Raw genomic sequence first — 19,740 nt, forward strand, 5'->3', positions numbered from 1 at the left:
TTTAAAACTGAAGTGTTTTAATACTTGAAATCAATGAGTTAAAATTTGTGATTACTACAAAATTTATGAAGATTCTATTGGTTACTGAAAGCTTGGGAAGTATGTTTGATACTGAGCAGGAAATTCCCTAGAAATGAAAGTAGCAAAGTAATAAAGTTTTCTCCACTTTCATCATTACTAAATCTGTAAGAAGATCTTCTAAACTTATCAGCAGGACACACTACAGTTCTCCACGGCGACTTGATAGAAATCTTACAAGTTGAACTTAATGAGGTAAATTTCAGTCTGCTGTTTAAAATAATAGATAATGCAAATACAGGCAAGATGGGAAAGAATCAGAGAAATGTTCCAGACATAAACCCAGCTCCTCCTGCTTTTCAAGTAAAAACTCCATGTTATAAGACAGAGGAGAGGGCTTACAGGAAATCCCATTTGGGAGGTACTATCTTATGCTGAAAGAAAAACCTTATTCTTTGGCTATTAACGGATGTGTTTTATACAGTAACTGGTATAAACTGAAATCTTTAGGCAGCCCCCATTTAGTTTTAGCTCTCTGCTATTAAAAGCACTTAGACACTATGGCCTTTGAATTAAAAAGTACTACTCCTTAGGCACAAGTTACACTTTCTTTCCTCTTTACTGCTTACTGCAAGGGGACTCTAAGTTCTAGTCTTTCCAAAGAAATACACCAAACTCATTCTCTTCCCCCAAAACAATGGGAAAATATGAATTCAATTACAGTCAGTGAAACCTATTATCATCTAATTCTGACCAGGCCAATAATTCCCTGGTTCACAGTCAAAATGTCTTTCACCAGCTTACCCTTCTTCAACACACAGTAAAGCACAGTTCTGACAGCTCTCCTCTCACCATCATGAGAAGTCAGCTTCCCCTCCAGTCATCCCTCTGACACATCCCAATCCCCTTCCAAAACAGCTCATTATCCTGCCTGCCTCCTCAAGCCCCAGTGCCACATACAACCACCTCCTGGTTCTTCAATTCAACACAAAACCAGCGTATCTTGAAATAAAACCCCAAACAGGTCAGTGCCAAACTCACACTGCATTCTTCCTCTTGAGCGAGGGTGCAGTGACACATTTCTCTCTACCATGTTTGCCTATTCTTCCTAAAACCTGTAGCAACATTACAGCCTGAGAGTTCTATCCCTCCTACAAACATGGCTGCAATTGGTCAATGATTTCAAAAGCTGTTGGTGAAAATGTAAGGGAATAATGAGAGAAAACAAGGAAAAAACATGTCCCGTTTTCTTAGGAAATCAGGCGTTAAAAAAAGCAACTCCCTACATCTTCAAATGGAGACTGTTTCTTGGTTGTTTACTGAGGTAAGGGAAATAGAAGATTGTGGCAAAACATTTTCCACTAGCTGACTTTTCACAACTTCACACTGAGGTTTCAGATACACTGGTAGGGGACTCAGGACTGTGAAAGCTGCTCCATGTATCAAGGCAGTTCTTCCCCTAATGTATCTTGATGCTTTTGGACAATCAATGAAAATGCAAAACTTCTGATATTTCTCTAACAAGATCCATCTGGAAAATTAACGACTTCCTACCTTACCCACTAGCAGGAATTAGCCCTCTCCGAATTTGTAACCACCGTCTCACCAGCAGCCACCAAACTGATGGAATATTATTCTGCCAGGGGGCACACCAGTAATTGCCACAACTTAAACAGCAAAAGCCAGTCTCTGATGTTACATTCAACAGCCAGCAAAGATGTCAAATGCTCTTACATGCCAGAAACTGTTCTTTAATATGTCATTAAAAACTTTAGTCAAATGTTAAAAATATGGTAATTTATGTTTTACTTGCAACAGCAGCATTCTCAGAATTGTAAACATGAAATTAGCTGTATTAATACAATTTATTTTGAAGTATCTTTCTTATTATGCAGCTTAGTATCTCACACACTCAATCTCCAAGATCAGAATTTAATCTGTAAGAGTTATGCATTTCCTAAAGCTTTCTAATGCCCATCTTAGAAAATTCACACATTATCTTTCCTCCCTCATATGCCAGGTCACTAGTTACAGGCCTGTCATCTCCATGTCAACAAACCCTTGCCCCAGCAATACTAAAAAGAAAGTGTTAGAACTTTCTGGATATCTACTATCAGCAGATAGTGAGATTCTTATGGGATCTGGGACCATCCCTCTGCAAACAACTGAGATATAGTCCTAAACTCTTGCAGATTACATTGTTGGCAATACTATACCCTACTATAAAGCACTTAAAATTCAGACATCATGCTGGATGATCAGCCCATTCCCAGGTACACCTCCTCATCTAAGCGTCCCACAGCAGCACCACTTCTGTGTCATGAATTAGTAATTAAGTTTCGCAGCCAGCTCTGGCTGTAACAGGCTGTGCTACCCTAAACTACAGCCTTCACTACAGGAGACTGTTACCAGGGCACAAAAAGGGAATTTCATACGACAGGATAAGGGAATCTAAAGTCCCAAGGCCAAGGACAGCTCCATCACTCAGCAAGACTTTTGAGTAGAGGGGAACCGTAGAGTATTATGCCTTCATCTTCACCCATTTCAGAGGCCTCAGACACAGGTAAGGTTAATACTTACACTCCTGGTCCCTGCCCTTGATGTACACAGCTAAGCTTTCCCTATCAAACAGGAGTAACACATTCTTTTAACATTCCAGCAGGAGGAAAAAGGATGTGCTCCCATTTCATCCAGCAGCACAGCAACCCAGAACAGAGGGGTCTGAAAGCCAATCTCTGCTCTCTGCCAGAAGGGATTCAAATCCTAATCTCTCAGCAGGCTCCAGGTTGTACTGGGGAGACGGATCAAGTCATAACTTCTCATTTCAGTGGTAACCTTCAGAACATGGAAGGAAGGGAAAAAATAACACAAAGGTTTGCTGGACAGAGCAGAACCAGTAGTGTGCATGCCTCTCTAGGGAGAACAAGATAGACAAGTTCTGGTTTCCACTTCCTAATGGCATTTAAACATTTAAATGGAAGAAAACGTAAAATTGTTTTTCTAACATAGACCAGAACACAGGTACCTCCTTCTTCTCTGAGAAAATTAGTGGCCTAGTACCTCTCTTTGGCCCAATTAGACTTCAGTCAGCTTGGACACAAGGAAAAGTGGATTTTTAGGGTTTGGGGTTTTGATTGTTTGTTTTAAGAGACACCAATAAAATCTCTTCCTCCTCCCTGCACAGTGTTTCTGAACAAAAGGGAGAGTCACCACAGGGTTTTGGTCGGAGTCCAATCCGATAGGTGTGCCTGAGGTGCGGTTTGAACATGCCTTTGGACAAGTGAATGCCCAATTTATGATTGCCTAATTTATGAATAGTAAACACATTTAGATGCCAAGATGCTCAGTTGTGGTAAGATTATGGAAGATTTGAGTGAGAACAAAATTTCAAGGTGTTTGGAAAACTTTACTAGTGAAAACCAAGACACCTGTAAGAAATTTAACCAACAGGTGGCTACAATTCTGTTTGGGGACAGATATCAAAAATTCATTTAAATCACAGTTTTGTCTCCTCTATATTACTTTATGGATCTGACCACATATCAAAATAACAGTCAGACAAAACCTTCCCACTGATACCTGCAAATAACCTTTTTAATGGAACTCTAAAAGGACCTCTGTAGAACAATGGTACATACATTTATTTTTTAAATGTATTTTAAATGGGTCTGTCTTACTTCAGCAAGCGCTTTCTTCTATTTAACACAAGGATAATTTTCTAGCAGCATTTATCTCACGGTACCAGGTGGTCATTATGGGTAAAATAATATTAGCTTTAAAACTGATGCTTTCTCAGGTACTGAGATTCTTAAACACAGTTGTAAGCAAAAAGCATTTAAGTAGCTACATTTGCACCTAATTTGGCTACATTTTTATCATGAAGATGAGGAATGTCAATAGTATCTACCAAGCTTCATAAGATCACTCTCTAAACACCTCTTTATCAGTCTTCAATCTCATAGGGAGTATATTATTTCTAATGACCTATATTTAATAAAATATTAATACCAGTAATGATGGCTTTATAATATACTCAGCAATGCTCCTCAGAATATCGGTGGAGAATAAGACGACTAATTCAGTGATTTTAATGACAAAATGTAACAGCTGGAAGGAGTCCAAAGTATGCAAGGCTAAACTGCTGAAAGAACCTTAGAACTAATGAATCCTCCTTGCATCCACGTAACACTAAATACATGAGAACCGCAGAGCACCAAAACATTTCACATGTATGATTATACATTCTGAAAGTGTCTGTAATTAAGAATTTATATCATATGCAAAAAAGTGTGGTAAGGGAATAAGAAGGCTATAAAATTAAACACTCAGGCATGAGGTATGCCAAAATTAAAGTGGCCTTTACATTACAAAGGAATTGTGGCAGCAGTAGAGGTTGAGAATTCAATCCTTCAGGGCAGCACACAGCTGCGTTAACCACCAGGCTCCTTCCTCTTCCGTGATTTTGCATTTCACATCTTTAATTCCTGCAACAGACTAACGGTGGAATGTCCCACAGTTTCAAACTATTACAGAATGTCATTAAGTGAGGTAACCAAACGACCAACTGCATCAGTAAGTTGCTTTCCTCAGGTGGACCACCCACAGAAGCGAATGAGCCATCTTCCCAATGGATATAGCCGAATGTGCTTATGCCGGAGATATACTGAGACACTGGGATCTTCCATTTCAGACTCTTGCTACGTGACTGCAGGTGAGCTTCTTACACCTCCTTCTATCCTGAAACACCTCTACATTCAAAACAAAACCATAAACTAATGCTACTAATAATAATTGAGCATTAGAAGAAGATAGGACACCGTTGACTGGTTTGGCCATGGTCTATCTGTAGTCTCAAGAGATATTTTTTCATTCTCCAGAGTTAAAGCCACCTTAAACCAGCTACTGCTCTCCCAGCAGCCTAATGAGACCCTCCTGTTATTGTGCCACCCCTTCAGTGGTGCCAGTACAGCTTTCTACGGGGTGAACCAGCTCAATTAACATGGAAAGGTTAAAAATACACTGTCAAATAAATAAATAGAAGGTAAGAATGGCAGTAACAAATCCTAGTCTCTTTGAAACACAACTATTCTCACAAACATTTCTGCATTTACTTTATCATCTGGCTTTTCTAGTTTCTAGTGTTCACACAGAAGCAACTACTTCAGAAACACTAAAATACTCTTCTTCACTTCAAACCTCTACACCAAATTCTTCCCTTCAAGAAAACCTAACCTGTTTCAATGCTATGAAAAAGAAGGCACCTTAGTTGTAATTCCATTTCTTCCTAATTATATTCTGTTATTTTGTATTAAAAACCTGTATTAGGGTACTGATTTTGTATTTTATTAGAACTATTCATATTCTTTAATAAATACGAATGTCTGTGAGGCTTCAGACAAGAAATTCACACGTCTCCTGAAATGGTACATAGGTAAAAAAGGAGCTTTCTTCACATGATTAAATTATCTGGAGAAGACAATTCAGTTTTGATTCACAACTATTTTCAACACAAGTCTATTTTTTTTTTTTTTTAGTAAAAAGCCCCACAACTTTGCAGGTTGATAAAACATTTCATATAAAGAGCGTGTGAGGATTGGGTGGAGGAGGACATCCAATATCTCTAATACTAACTTTATCTTCAACTTTTTGCACAAATTTAGAACAGGGCCAAAACAATAGCAAAATCCCAAAGCTCTCAAAAGCAGCAAGTTCCTTGGCAAGACCAATCCATCCACAATGATTTATGACTTTGGTGAAGTTCTATACTAACAAGATAATTAACACTACAAATTAAAGTAATTACCATTCAGTTTTTAAACTGTTGAGTATAAAAAGTGTAAAACTAGCTAGAGCGGAGAAAACACTCTTTGCTTTCCTCACGTCTGTTTATTTGACCCATATGTGTTAAACTTTTCTATGTAAGAACACAAAGAAGAAATAAAAACAAGACATGGCTGAATGACATCTTAAACTATTAAATATCAACTCAGGAGGTATTTTTTTTCCCCTGTTTGGACCATTGAGAAGAGGTAACTCTTGCCTTACCAACAAAATTCTCAGACCTTAAAATGCTAGCACTCATATTCAACCAGAAAAACTCCAACCCTAACGTGTTTGGTAACCTGAAAGCAGCATCTGTAACACTTCTGAGAAAGTGTCTTAAACGGATATAAATGAAAATTAATAGGGATTTTAAAAATAATTTTCAGAGTCACTTGTTAAGTCAAGTAAAATTCCTCTATGATAACATTCAAATACTGTCTAATTTTGAATAGAAGTCCAAAACCCCGCAGATATTCATAGACAAAATCGAATTTACTCCCACAGACTGAACAGTGTGAAACAACTCAACTGCTCATATTGAACTTTGCCAGGGCTACTGCAGTTGAGCTGTATTTCTCAACTACTTCTTTAACTAGTGTATTTGCTTAAACAATCCTCTTGCCTTCTGGCACACCTGTCATGCAGAGAAATGATCTAAGTTAAATATAACCACATTAAAAAAAAAAAAAAAGGTAGTTAATTTTAACCTGGATCATTTCCCCAACCCAGTTACGGGACACAGTTCCACGAAACCGTTGTGCTGGTATAGCTGAGGGGGGCAGCAAAGAGGTGAGAGCTGGGAGCAAGGCACAGGCAGGCCTGTTTAAGTCAACACTGCCACCAAAAGCACTGCTTGTCAAACTATGTCATCAAGAAAAATACTTACTTGCAGGATTTAGAGGATCAGAATCTATCATCAGCCAGCTCGCCCTTACATGCCCCTTCATATCCCTGCTAGGTCTGTATCTGACTTTCCTTGTGCCTCTTAGTAGGTCAACTTTTAACACGTCCATGAAGACAACCAAAAACAATCTCACGCCTTGCAAAAATCTCACGACAAGCACGTTCGATTAGTTAACAGGCACTCCACGGGGAAAAGAGAACACTCCCAGTTTATACCCAGGCCTAAAGGACCAGGAATTAGAAACCACAGTCAACCAAGAACCCGAAATCGACAGGGACAGGAGAACGGAGCACCGCGGGCTCCCAGTCCCTTGCTGGCCGTATCACACACAGGGACGCACAGCGCGTTCGGCACTGATTTTAAGGACACGCGTAAGTCGGAGAGGAGCGGAGGTTAGCGAGAAGCCCTCGCATCTAACAGCGCCAACGCGCCACAGGCACAAAGTTACCGCAGATAAAAACCCAGCCCGCGAAGCCTGTACCCCGCCCGCTGCCCGCCAGCTCCGGTCCACCTGCCGCAGGGAGACTTCGCGCCGCGGGAGCGGCGGGCGCCTTCCGACCGCCCGGAGCCCGAGGCCCCGCAAAGCCGTCCCGCCGCAGGCAGGGCCCGGGAGCCCGCCACGGCCCAGCCGCCTCCTCACGGCCCAGCCGCCGGGCGGGCACCTACCGCCGCGGCCCCCGCGCAGTCGCCTGCCCGCTGTGTAAACACCTCCCTCTCTCCGTCCCTACCCCCCCGCCCCGCTCACCGCGCTGCGCGGAGCCGCCGCGGAGAAGTCCCCGTCGTCGTGTGTGTGTCCGTCCCACGCGTGGGGCACCCGCGGAACGAGCCACCCCACGGAGGGGAACAGCGACGGCCGTGCCCCGGGGGGAGGCGCTGCCCGCGGCTCTGCCCGCCCCACCGCCCAGGGGCTGGCGGCGGCTCGGTTCGGCACGGCGGCGGGGGATGCCGGGGAGTCCCGCGCCCGCCCCGCCTGCGCGCAGCCCGGGCGGCGGGGGCGGGAGCGGCCCGGGCAGGCGCCGGGCCAGGCGGGCAGGGCTCCAAACGTGCCCGGGAGTTGTCACAGGAGCAAAGTGGGTCACCGGGCCTAGCGGGTGCCCCGCGAGCGCCCCCCGCCCCCGGCGGCGGCCGCCCCCGCCCGCGCCCTGCCCAAGGGCAGCGGCTGCCCTCTCCGCACGCCGCCGCTGCCCCGGCGGCGGAGGACCCGCGGGCGCTGTCAAACTTTAACGGGTCCCCTCCGCGGCGTGCCCACCTCCGTTCTTCCCCCAGCCCCCCCCCCCCGCCGAGGCCGAGACCGGCAGAGCCGCCCTCTCCTCTTCGCGGTGCGCTCCTTACCCGGCCCCGCACGGCCGCTGCCCGCCCGACCTCTCCCGGCGAAAGCCGCTCCCTGCGCGCAGCCCCGAGCCCGCCGCCGGCACAGAGCCTCCTCCAGCGGCAGCACCAGCAGCCGGGCCCGGGAGTCCCCGCCACTGCGCGTGCGCCGCCGAGCCCACCGCCGGCAGCCGCGGCGCCTCGCGCCACCGCGCGTGCGCCGAGGCGCACTGCAACCCGCAGCACTTCGGCCCCTCGCGCGGGGCCGCCTCCGCGCATGCGCACCTGGGTGCCGACGGCCGGAGAGGTGATCCCCGGCTCCCCGCCCGGCTCTCTACGCATGCGCGCCCACCCACCCAGGAGCCGGCCTGGCCGCGAAGGGCTGGGCACGGGGGGCGCCCGCGCAGGCGCAGTGAGCTCCGCGCCTCCCTGACCTCGGTTCACCTCGCCTCACCTCACCCCGCTCCCTTCTGCTCCGCTCGAGGAGGAAATGGCGGCGGCCGCGCCGCCGATCGGGGCGTTGGCCCTCGGCCGCTGGGGGCGGCGCTCCAGCGGGGTCGTGTCCGGGCGTCTCGGGACCGGGGAAACCCGGCTCGGGGACACCCAGCAGCGCTACGTCTCCAGCTCGGAGCGTCGGCACTCGCCGACACACCGAGCTGACAGTAGCCGGGGCCGCGAGGTGCGGAGCGGGGACGGTGCCCGGCCGCGCTCCGCCTCCGGCCGCGGGAGGCTGCCAGCGATGTTACCTTGCGGCGCGGTCCGAGCGGCCGCCCGCCGCTGCCAGGCGTCGTGCTGCGAGGCTTGTGTTGCAGGCGGGCCCAGGGCCCGGACCCGAGCCCCGGGAGAGGGTTCCGGGAGCGCTTGCCTGCTGAAACAGTAAACCTGGTACAAAGCTCCGCTCCGGTCAGCTCCTGGACGTCCGACACGGTATCGGGCCGCACGGTCCTTCCCAGAGGGGAATAAGCAGCAGCTCGGGCGCTCTGCGGGAACAGGCGTGTCACCGCGAGTTAGGTGGGGGTACGGTAACCCGGCCTGGTGCCGGTCGGTGCTGTTACCGGTGTGTGCTGGTGACACTTCACGGAGCGGCAGAGAGCAGACCCGGCCCGCTCGGTCCTTTTGCCTGTGTACAGTGCTTTTAATATCAGTTTCATAAAATAGCCTTACTTGACGTTAAAAATGAGGAATTTCAACCCATAATAAAATGGCATAACTTTAAAAATACCGCCCTAACGTTGCATGGCTTGTACGCTTTATCGTACCAGTACTGGCTGGTGAGGTGTGAGATTCCTGGACCCCAAGCTGATGTAAGGCTCGGCATAAGTGAGTTTCCTGCTTTCTGGCTAAAAAGAAGCAATTTAAATCCATTCTTGTTGGCTAATCCTTACAGGTTGGGGATGGGAGGCTGTGTGACTGCAAGATGATTTGAATTTGTAAAAGTGACTGTGAAAGGTAATTCTGAACCTGGTGAATTGAAGCACGCTGTGAGGGGGCCTTGGGGTGTAGATTTGCTCAGAAAATATTCCAGCACAGGGATACACAGCTGTGGTAAGAGTTGCAGGACTCTCTCTGATAGTAAACATGACTATTCTTGTGTTTGTGTGTTGGTAAAGTTTATAAAAACTGTGTGATCTGCCTGTATTATTGACTTTGCAGAGAAACAGCCCAGCTAATAAATGCAACCAGCAGCATTTGAGTTTGTCAGATGGCTGGTACTGTGCTGCCTTGATGTATAACTGTGGAGTCCAGCCACACTGCTTACTGCAGGACTGGAACATACTTGAATGTGCAGTGATTATGTTAGTTTAAACCTGTTCTGTGTGCAGCAGAACGTAGCAGCAGTTTTCTGTAAAATAAAGCATTGATCAGTGGCAATAGTATGTAAATATTCCCAGTTTTCTTCTCAGTTACAAGGATGTGTGTTTTTTTAGTTGATCTCCTAAACAGCAATATATCTAAAAGCCTAACTACAGAAGTGTTTCTATACGGGTGTTTGTGACTGGAATGAATTAAGGAACTCGACTTGGCTGCAAAATCTCATGGATTTTTTCTTTCTGGATTACATTTCAGGCATTTCAGCTTCACCATTTGATTCACCTACTGACCAAAGTCTTTCACAAAGGTATTGTAGGGACCAGAACCTCTTCAGCAGTAATACTGCTAAAGAGCTAACCATGAGCTTGGTTTCTCCACTGGAAGAATGTTTAAAAAGCATTAGTAAAAACACCTGATTTTTTTGTTCTTACTGATTCATAATAAGTTATTCCTAGCTTTCAGTTGTGTAAAATGTGATTATCTAAATAAAACTAATTATTTCATTACACGTGCAAAGGGTAATGCTTCTATGATTAAATGTAGTAAATGCATTAGGATACAGCAGGAATGAAAAATCCATGAGAAAAGGCAGGAATATTTTCAACAAAAATTAATAACTACCAGAAGTAGCATATGGCATAAAATTAACATCGAGCTGTATGTATCAAATTTGTTACAAGATCTGAAGTAACCAGTAATTCTTCAGAAAAGCAAAGTAGAGGTACTGTACTGTCCCTCTTCACACCTTACATGGGAGCGTAACACCTACCTATGGCAGTGTTACAGTAGCAAATCACTCTTAGTGGCTTGCACAGATTTCATTTTGGGATTTGTCAAGACCAAAACAGGCAGTGCAGCTGTGGAGATGACACATTTGCATCTTATGCCAAAGTTATGGGCTGACCAAAGTAATTTAATTCATTGTTCCTTTGCATTTGAAACTATTTTAAAGGTTTCTGAAGGAACAGGACAGAAAGCTTAGAAAAGGTATGATGGTTTTATGAAAGTACTCCCCCCTTGGAAATATTATTCTGGCTCTCATTGTCAGTCTGAGTTTGCTCTGGTGTGTAACAGTGGTTTTGTTTCACTCACAAAGGTTACATTAGAGTTAAATTAATTTGCAGACATTGCCAGATTAGGAGCAGCAAGTTTTTTTGTGAATTATTGAATGATGAGACTAGATTGAGCCAGAAGTACAGAAAATTCTAGTGTGCTTCCATTGACTGTTTCCTACAGAACTGTCATCACCATCTTGTGCATGATAGACTTCAGAGCCACAGAGCAATCATCTGCTCAGAATGTTGGCTTTTTTGATCTTCACTGGTATATTCAAGTTGAGGAAACTGATTTTGTAACTAATTTTCTCTCCAGAATACTGAAATGAGGGGATTCAGCAGAGATGCTGACTTGAGAGCCCATCACAATCTACACAATCCTTGTAAAGCCACGTTGACGAATGTTCATTCGTAGATACTTTTCCTACAGATGGTGTAACTGACAAAAAGCAAGAAACATCTGCTTCTAACCTGCAGAGTCCCTTGGATTTTGCTGCAGCTTTGTCACATCTAAGGGCTGTAATCATGATCGCATGGTCGTTTCACTTGGATGATGTAAGAGTCACCAATGGGGGAGGTTTGGCCCTTTCCTGACATACCTAGCAGTGTATTATTGCTTCCAATGTAACCACACAATCGCTCGTACTGTTGTGTTACTGTGATCACGTACCTCATGGCAGCCACAGTAGCAGGAGAGAGGGTTGCTGCGAAGAGGAAGCGGGTGGTAGTACAGCAGCCAATGCTGATGTTCACCTGACGTGGCTCTGGAATCGTATCTAAAGTTACTGATGACCTATTTACATTTAAAAACTAGTAGCTTTCTAGTTTGAAGTGACAGATAATGGCTGATAAACCATTATCTCTGAAATGCATCTGCCAGTTATCTCTTTGAATCTGCAAAACACAAGTTTCTAGAAGCCTTATCTGCCAGTAGGTATCTACTGTATCGCGCTGTATCCTGCTGAGTGAAAAAACCAAAAGGCTGATGTGAATTTTCTTGTTCTTCTTCCAAGAAGAACAAGTGGTGTGTGAACTGTTTCTGTTTCATTTTTTTCCTGCATCCTGGTGCTATAAACCATGTCAATGGTTTATGACTAAGTCTTCATTAGCACATTGAGACTGTTGGTTTTTCTATGATGAGTCACTGGAAAAATAACATTGCTACTATATAATTTGATTCATTACTCAAAAATGCTGAATCAGGAGCATGGGCTCTTCATTCACCCATGTAGTTTTGCTTATCTGCAGTTGTACTGTAAACTGTTTTATTAAGGATATGCATATTTTTGTTTGTAAGGAACTGATCCAACCATGACTATTATCAAGGATAAGCTTCCCACTATTTTACAATGGAAAAAGCTCTCAGACAGCTGTCAGACAAACAGAACTGTCAGTCAACAGATTCAGGGTCAAATCCTGATTTTGTATCTCTACACACATCGTTGTCTTTAGGTCCCCTTTTCAGTGGGGGGAACTGAGAAGGTCCTTAGAGCTGTGTTCTGCTCTAGTTGTTGCACGAAGAATTCAAAGAGCATTTTGCACCCCTCCTGAGTAAAAGGAGGAAGAAAGGATGGATTAGAGCCCACCAGCTAATACCTTCCTCTCTGTTTAAGCAGAGTTTGTATGAAATGGAGAATGCAGACTCTCAGTGACAGCCATCTCTGTCTATCTAAAGGTGTGCATGGCTTACTGCATCAGTTTTCTTCCACACATCAAAACTAAAACATACACGAGTGAAGCAAGGAGTTTGGTTTGTTGGGGTTTTTAATTGGTTCGGGCTTACCAGAGGAGTAAAAGACTGTTTTTGAGCAATTTTATGTCAGAACAGATGAGCTGCATTAAAATTTTCTCAAGTACTACATGGTTTTATCACATCACTGCTTTGTGTATTGGTGCCTTCATGAGCAGAAATGTTTTGCACTGACAGTGTCATCATATTCGTAATGTCCTTTCTGGGGTTTTCTTCTAAGTCGGTTTCTACTGCTCCAACTTCTGCTAGTTTCCATTCAAGCTCTGTAAAAACAAACTACAGTTTGTCCTGATAATTGTAACAATTTTTCACTTAAGAGGTAAAGGGCTTTATTATTAAAGGCCAAAATCCATCTCAACAGCACCAAAAAATAGTGTCCTCGCAACAACCCAACTTTCTCTCAATAAAATATCTAAGCATGCAATTGCAAAGTATATATGCTTATCCAATATTCTTACCACTGAATTACATGTATTAATTCTATGCTTTTTGTAGACTTTTCTGTAAAAATGATCAAAACCCTTTCCCACCTCCCTTTCACCACAAAAGCAGTGACTTCTAGGTCTAATGGTTACAAACACCACAAAATTTTCTGTAACACGAATTGCGTGAAAATATTTCTCATACCTTCCACTTTAAGATACATTCCCCCACATTCAGCTACTCCAATGAACCTGCTTTTTATTTCACCAGATTTATACACAAGTATTGTGGGTAAACATCTGTCCTGGTAATTTGGAATGCAGCTGTTTACGATGGCTTTGAGAAACTTGACTTCTGGAAACTTCCTGGCTAGCAGGCTGAGGTGTTCATTCACCAGTAGACACATAGGGATGCTAGAAAAGAAGAAAGTTGATGCTTCTGGTAAAAATGATTGATACAATAACTAAAGCTATTAAAAATAAAGCCTTTGAAGAAGAAATGTACCTTTTCCTGTAGTCTGCTTCTACTTGAATTCGTGTTAAGAATTGCACTACAGATTTTACTTAGCTGCATCTAAGATCATTATGATTCAAAGAGCTGCTCAAGTGAACATAGATAATATACACAGCCTGTAAAATGTATCAGCAAAGCTATCAGATCCTTCAAGCATTGTGACTCTACTTTCTTCTCTGCTAAGATTTTAAAGCTCACTTTGGCCATTTTTTGTAGAGCTTAAATGAGATTTTTAAAATCTGTAATAAACATTATGACTTTAATTCATTTGAACTGGCTTTCAGTTTAACATTTAACTACTTCCTCATTGTTTTAGTGAAATCCAGGTAGTGACGGGGAAACCTTAGTATAGTCTTAACACCAGGGGCCTGTGGGCCTGTTTGTGACTTTCATAGCTGCTATTTGCAATACAATCACTAAATAAACCCCTGTAAAAAAATAATGTAAATAAAGGTAGAACAGTTCTGTTGGAGCACTCCTGCTGAGGAAAGAATCTGCAAACGTACTTCCCTTAACAGAGACACCGAACCCTGCTTTCTCAGTGAGACTCAGAAATCTCAGTGAGGTTAAGTACAAGGTAATAAGCACACACAGCAAAAGAAATCTTTCATATCATTGAACAGAAGTGAAGTGAGTAACTCTCACAAAGAGGTCACATGCTCTATGATTCCATCCCCCCCAAACAACTGTTATTCTTTAATCTGTTGTGTTTGATTTTCTAAGTATTGCTTTTTAATTACCAGTTCGATTGTCTGTATTCAAGTATTCATAAACAAGAAAGTCATTACCTTGGCCGATACAGATGAATTATAACCCAAACATCCTCTGCAGCATTTGTGACTTCCTTTACATACTGCTCTCCACAAATTTCTCTTAGCTCCCCGTACTTTTGCATTCTCTGAAGACGTTTCCATTCTTTCAAGCGTTGCTGCCTATTAAGAAGTAATCATAAAAACAAGCATTTGGAACATTTTAAATGCATTTAAAAATTAAGTTAAAAATGCTTCGAGTAACTCTTTAGCTCAAGGGTAATGTAATTTAGCAGCTGGAAAGGTTTCTGTGCTAATCCTTATTCAATACAGTATCATTAAAATATATTGTCTTAATTTTATGTTGCCTGGTATCAGCTTTGGGAAACTTGAGTAACATGTTGCAGAAGGCTTTAGCATTTGAGACAAAGCAAGAAAAAAACTAAAGCAGATACTAATTGTTTTCCTGATTCTGAAAATTAGATTAGTTTGTGTCAAAACTACCAGCGCTTATGTTTATGAGACAATTTTGAAAGAATCATGAAAACTGGAAGGTAGAAACAGTAGGTGGCAGTCTTCATCTGTACAAATACTTGCAAGGTAGAACAGGAAAATGCTTCATTGACATTTGTTCAACTAAAAGCAGCTGCTGATTTTACTAACTGAAAGCCACTACAGAAGTGGCTCTTTCAGAAAAGATTACATAACATGTGTGCAATGTTGTTACACTCTGGCAACAATGCATGATAATTTAAGTTCCTAACTTCCACATAATTATGTGAATTGTTATCTTCCTGTAAGAATACAGCACTAGATACAGTGTTAGCACTAGAATTATTATAGTCTTTTTAACAATGTGAAAGCAGTAAGTGCAGGTAGAATCTAGACAGAGGAAATGTTTTAATCATATTAGTGTTCTGTGTAAATTGAGTGTCTCATTTTTTCTTAGTGGCAGTACAAAGCTCTGCAGAACTCAGCAGAGTACTTTATAAAATACCTACAGAAATATCCATGCAAATCTCCAGTACAGGTACAATTAGAGACCTCCATAGAAACTGCCAAAGTTTTCTGAACCTGAATTTACAAACCACATTAACTCTGCATGGTATTGTAAGTAAAATGATCAGTGTGCTCCGATTAAATAGTTGAATACGGTTGTGCCACAGCTATGCCTAAGAGCAGTCTATGACATAGCACAGAGGGACACAATTACAGCATGGCTGGGGTTGTAAGGCAGCTCTGCTGATTCACACCCCTGCTCAAGCAGGAATACCCTTGAGCAGGCTGCCCAGGAACACGTCCAAGCAGCTTCCAAACACCTCTCTGAGGATGAAGACACCATAACCACCCTGGACAACCTGTGCCAGTGCTTGGTCGCCCTCACAGTAAATAAAAAAACGTTTCCTGACATTTGGAGGAAACCTCCTGTAGTTCAGTTTGAGCCCACTGGCTCTGGTCCTGTTACTGGGCACCACCAGAAACACCCTGGCTCTGTCTGCTTTATACCCTCCGTTCTCATATGTGTAGACAATGCATTATTACATCTCCCCTGAGCCTTCCTTCAATATAAACTGCAAATGAATATTTTCATGAAGTAAGAAATAGAAGAGCAATTTAAATTAATCTTGGATAAGAAGCAAAACAAACACGATAGTTGTGTATCGGAGGTCCACAGCTGACTTGATAAACAACTTTCAAAAATACACACCTTTATCAATTACCACCATTCCAGCATAGAAACTGCAGTGCATGGTATAGTGAAACTGTAACTTATAATAAATTTTACCAAATGTCCATTTCCTCCTGGCTCAAAATCTGCAGAAAGTGCTATCAAGAGAAGGGAGCAAATAGGATATAGAACTTCTGCCTTCTTTGAACAGTTATCACTGCTCTAGCTCCTCAAGACTGGAAGAAAGTATCTTCAGAGTGGCAGAGCAGGGAGTACAGTTTAATCAGGCAAAGAATGGACCTAACTTAGATAAATGTCGAGCATGCAACACTTCACATTAGTGCATATTGATCTGGATAGAAATAACTTACTATACCTGTACATTTCAATAGCTTTCCTATCAGCCTCATCAAAGTCATCTTCAGCTTCCTTCAGTTCTTCAAGATTCATTCTTTCATATGGTTTCACTACAAAAGACAAACAAAAAAAATTAGCCACCTTTTGTTCTCCAAAGTATCTACAAACATTTTAAATGTACAATAAGTATTAAAAAGATAAAGATGCACTAATTGCAGAAAGTAGTCACGTTTGGGCTAACTGTGAGAGAGAGGAAAAAAGTAGAATTTATTTCACTCTAACTATACAGGAAAATACAGAAATGCAGGACTGTATCACTACCAATTTTTGTGGATCTTGCTTATATTGACTGAAATGATGAAATAATGAAAATTAGTTATCCATGCATATTACGAGCCATATTAGTCATCATGTTGTATTTTTAATTCTGAATCCTTTTTAAAATAACAAAGTGAAAATCATAAAAATAAAAATAATTATTTTACAATGTTTAAGTTACAGAAAGCATTATCAGAAATACAGTAGCTTTTCAAATTTTGTTACACTAATGGCATGTATACTTAATTTTACTTGCCTTCTGCTTCTTTCTGCAAGTGTAAAACCATTTCTTCAATTTCATCTTTTTCTTTTTCTTTTGGAGGAAGAATTCCAAATTGTCTCAGTATGTCATTCCATTCAGTATCTTCATTTGGATCCTGTTTTAATATTACAAAATAAAACTAATGCAACAAATCAGTCTTGTGTTGTCTGAAAGGTATATGGAAATCTACTTCAGAAACTGTAAACTATACAGTTTTAACAGACCTAAAGAATACAGCTTTGTACAGAATCACAGAATGTTCAGAGTTGGAAGGGATCTCAAAAGATCACCTAATCCAACCCCCCTGCCAGAGCAGTGTCACCTAGACTAAATCACACAGGAATGTATCCAGGTGGGTTCTGAACTTCTCCAGAGAAGGAGACTCCACAACCTCTCTGGGCAGTCTGTCCCAGTGCTCTGTCACCCTCACAGTGAAAAGATTCTTCCTTATATTCACACGAAACTTCCTGTGCTCCAGTTTGCACCCCTTGCCCCTTGTCCTATCGCTGGCTCCATCCTCCTGACTCTCATCCTTATCGTGGTTTCACTCCAGCTTCCTCAGGGTTTGTGTACATAAAAAGTCTTACAGTCAGTCTTACTTCAACTTTTCAACACTTCACCAAAGCAGAATTTTGACTTCAGTACAGCCAGGGTATCATAAAATCCACAGGACTAAGAGGACCAAGTGACTCACTGAAAAAACACAAGTGATACATATGCACTTTTCGCTTCCACCTAAGTGCTTGGCTTAAATTGGGATCAGATTTCCCCACTTCACAGGATACAAATCCCTCTCCCTAGCACGAGGATTACAAAGACTCATGAGGCATTTAAAAACAAAATCATCATCATAACTGGACAAATCATTTCAAAACCACACAACAAAAAGGACTCCTGAAACAGAATTGGAAGGAGGGCTATTTAAAAAGTAAGCTCTGGTCAGTTTTTGCCAGGAAAGGTTTTGACATTTTGTGATTTTCTGTGAATGTATTTAGGTCCTACATAAAATCTCTCCAAAGTATTTTACTTAAATGGTGTATTTTATACTATTTCTAGTTAATGTTTGTAACATTCCATAGGTTTATGTAACCAGTTGTACACTGGACTTTTTGTAGATGCGGTTATGACTATAAAATGTGGAAGCAAAAATACCCTAAACTGGATCTTAGATCACAGCATAACAGAACCAGGTGTCAGATAAATCTGAACTCCAGTCCCAAGGAAGAGATCAGAGGCTAGAAAAACCTTTCACAATTTTTTGCAGACTGAGTTAAATAAATGTTTAAAAAGCTGGTGTTAAGTGATTAGTTCAAGGCTGCAGTAATGTGCACAGATGAGATAAATGAAAATGGCATCTAAAATTATGTAATTGTAAGAGTGCAAAAGATCCAAGCAATGGCAAAAGTGATCCAATGTAAATTGGTTTCAGAGTATGAAGCCAGACTCCTGAAACAGTATTACTCTACTAGCAGGCCACAACCCCAAGTGAAAAATCTTGTCCTATCACTTCTTGCTGCTGCCAATGACAATGACAATGTTAGTTACCACCAGCTTTGCTGGGGTGATGCATATATCCAGTGTGGGAACCCACAGGCTCCACAACTTCACTCCTTAAGTATAAATAACACTTCTGTTAAATTTAATTTGCAGGTTTGTTGTTTGTTGGTTTTTTTTTTTGTGAATGACATGAAACAAATTCTCAATTTTGTTTTTAAAGTAGTACCTGCATTCGTCTGGCTACCAAAGTGTAGCATTTTATTATTCTTAGAGGACAGTATAGACAGTTAATTCTTAACCATCAGAAACTCAGAGTTTGCTGATATATTCTCACAAGAAAGCCACATAACCTGCTGTCCCATCTGGCATTTCTCAGGACCCCTGCTGTGCCTGGGAAGGTTCCTCAGGACCAGGGCAACGACTCCATCTCTCTCTGCCCTGCCCTCTGGGCCCCTTGGCAGGTTTGGCTGTGTGCGGGAAGACAGCTTTGCTCCTGCCCTCCTTGCCACCTTGCCTTTCTCCTCTCCTTGCCCAGCAGTTGCCTCAGGCCACACAACATGGCTCTGGCAGCCCCTCTCTTGGCCCCAACCACTTCCCATCTGCAGCCTCCCCTGTTTCCTGGGCATCCCCACCCCAACTCCCCCATCACCCTCAGTCCCAGCTGCAGCCCCACCACATAACTCAGGGCTGGGGTGACCCTCTGTGCCCACCTGCATGGCTGCTCCCAGGGGACTGCCTGACCCAGTGATGGCAGGACAGCGGCGGCCATTGGGACAGGGCCACCCTGCCCTCAACGGCTCTAACGGTGACACCAGCCATTTGCCCCGTCAGTCGTTGGGTGCTGCCAGCAAAACCAGTCCTGTTTAAAAACATCTCAGAAGAAAAAAACCCAACAAACAAACAGAAAATAACCAAAATCCCAACAAAAAAAACCCAGTAAACATGGAGCATTTTCAGTCTGGGTTGCTTTAGGCCATGGTTTGGTGCTGGGTGTGACTGAGGGAGGCAGCTTCCCTGCTTGCCCTTCAGCCGTGCCCTCCTCCTCCCACTGCCTGCTTGAGCAGGGGTTGTATAAAACTGGATCACCGGATCCTCAGTTCACAGATAATTGCACCAGTTCAACTGGAGACACAGCGAAATGCAGGGTAGAAACAACTGGGTAAGAAGAGGAAGACTTCTTAAACCAGTTTCCACCTCCAAGGACATCTGTTTTCCCATCTACCTTCTGAAATTCAGCTCCTCATCCAAGCTTAAAGAAGCAGGAGTAGCAAGACAAATTCAG

General features: G+C 43.0%; 1 protein-coding gene across 1 annotated transcript; it reads right to left on the reverse strand.

Annotated features, from left to right (window-relative positions):
• Positions 1-12,769: 12,769 nt before the first annotated feature.
• On the reverse strand, positions 12,770-19,174 carry PDCL2 (phosducin like 2; the record flags this gene model as incomplete). The annotated part of the gene is made up of 6 exons (XM_084266762.1): positions 12,770-12,933; positions 13,298-13,506; positions 14,395-14,538; positions 16,401-16,491; positions 16,956-17,076; positions 19,169-19,174. 6 exons carry the CDS (start codon positions 19,172-19,174, stop codon positions 12,770-12,772), a joined length of 735 nt encoding a protein of 244 aa, XP_084122888.1.
• Positions 19,175-19,740: the final 566 nt, after the last annotated feature.

This window comes from Gallinula chloropus (assembly GCF_964237585.1).
Source record: "Gallinula chloropus genome assembly, chromosome: 7".
Taxonomy (NCBI): Eukaryota; Metazoa; Chordata; class Aves; order Gruiformes; family Rallidae; genus Gallinula; species Gallinula chloropus.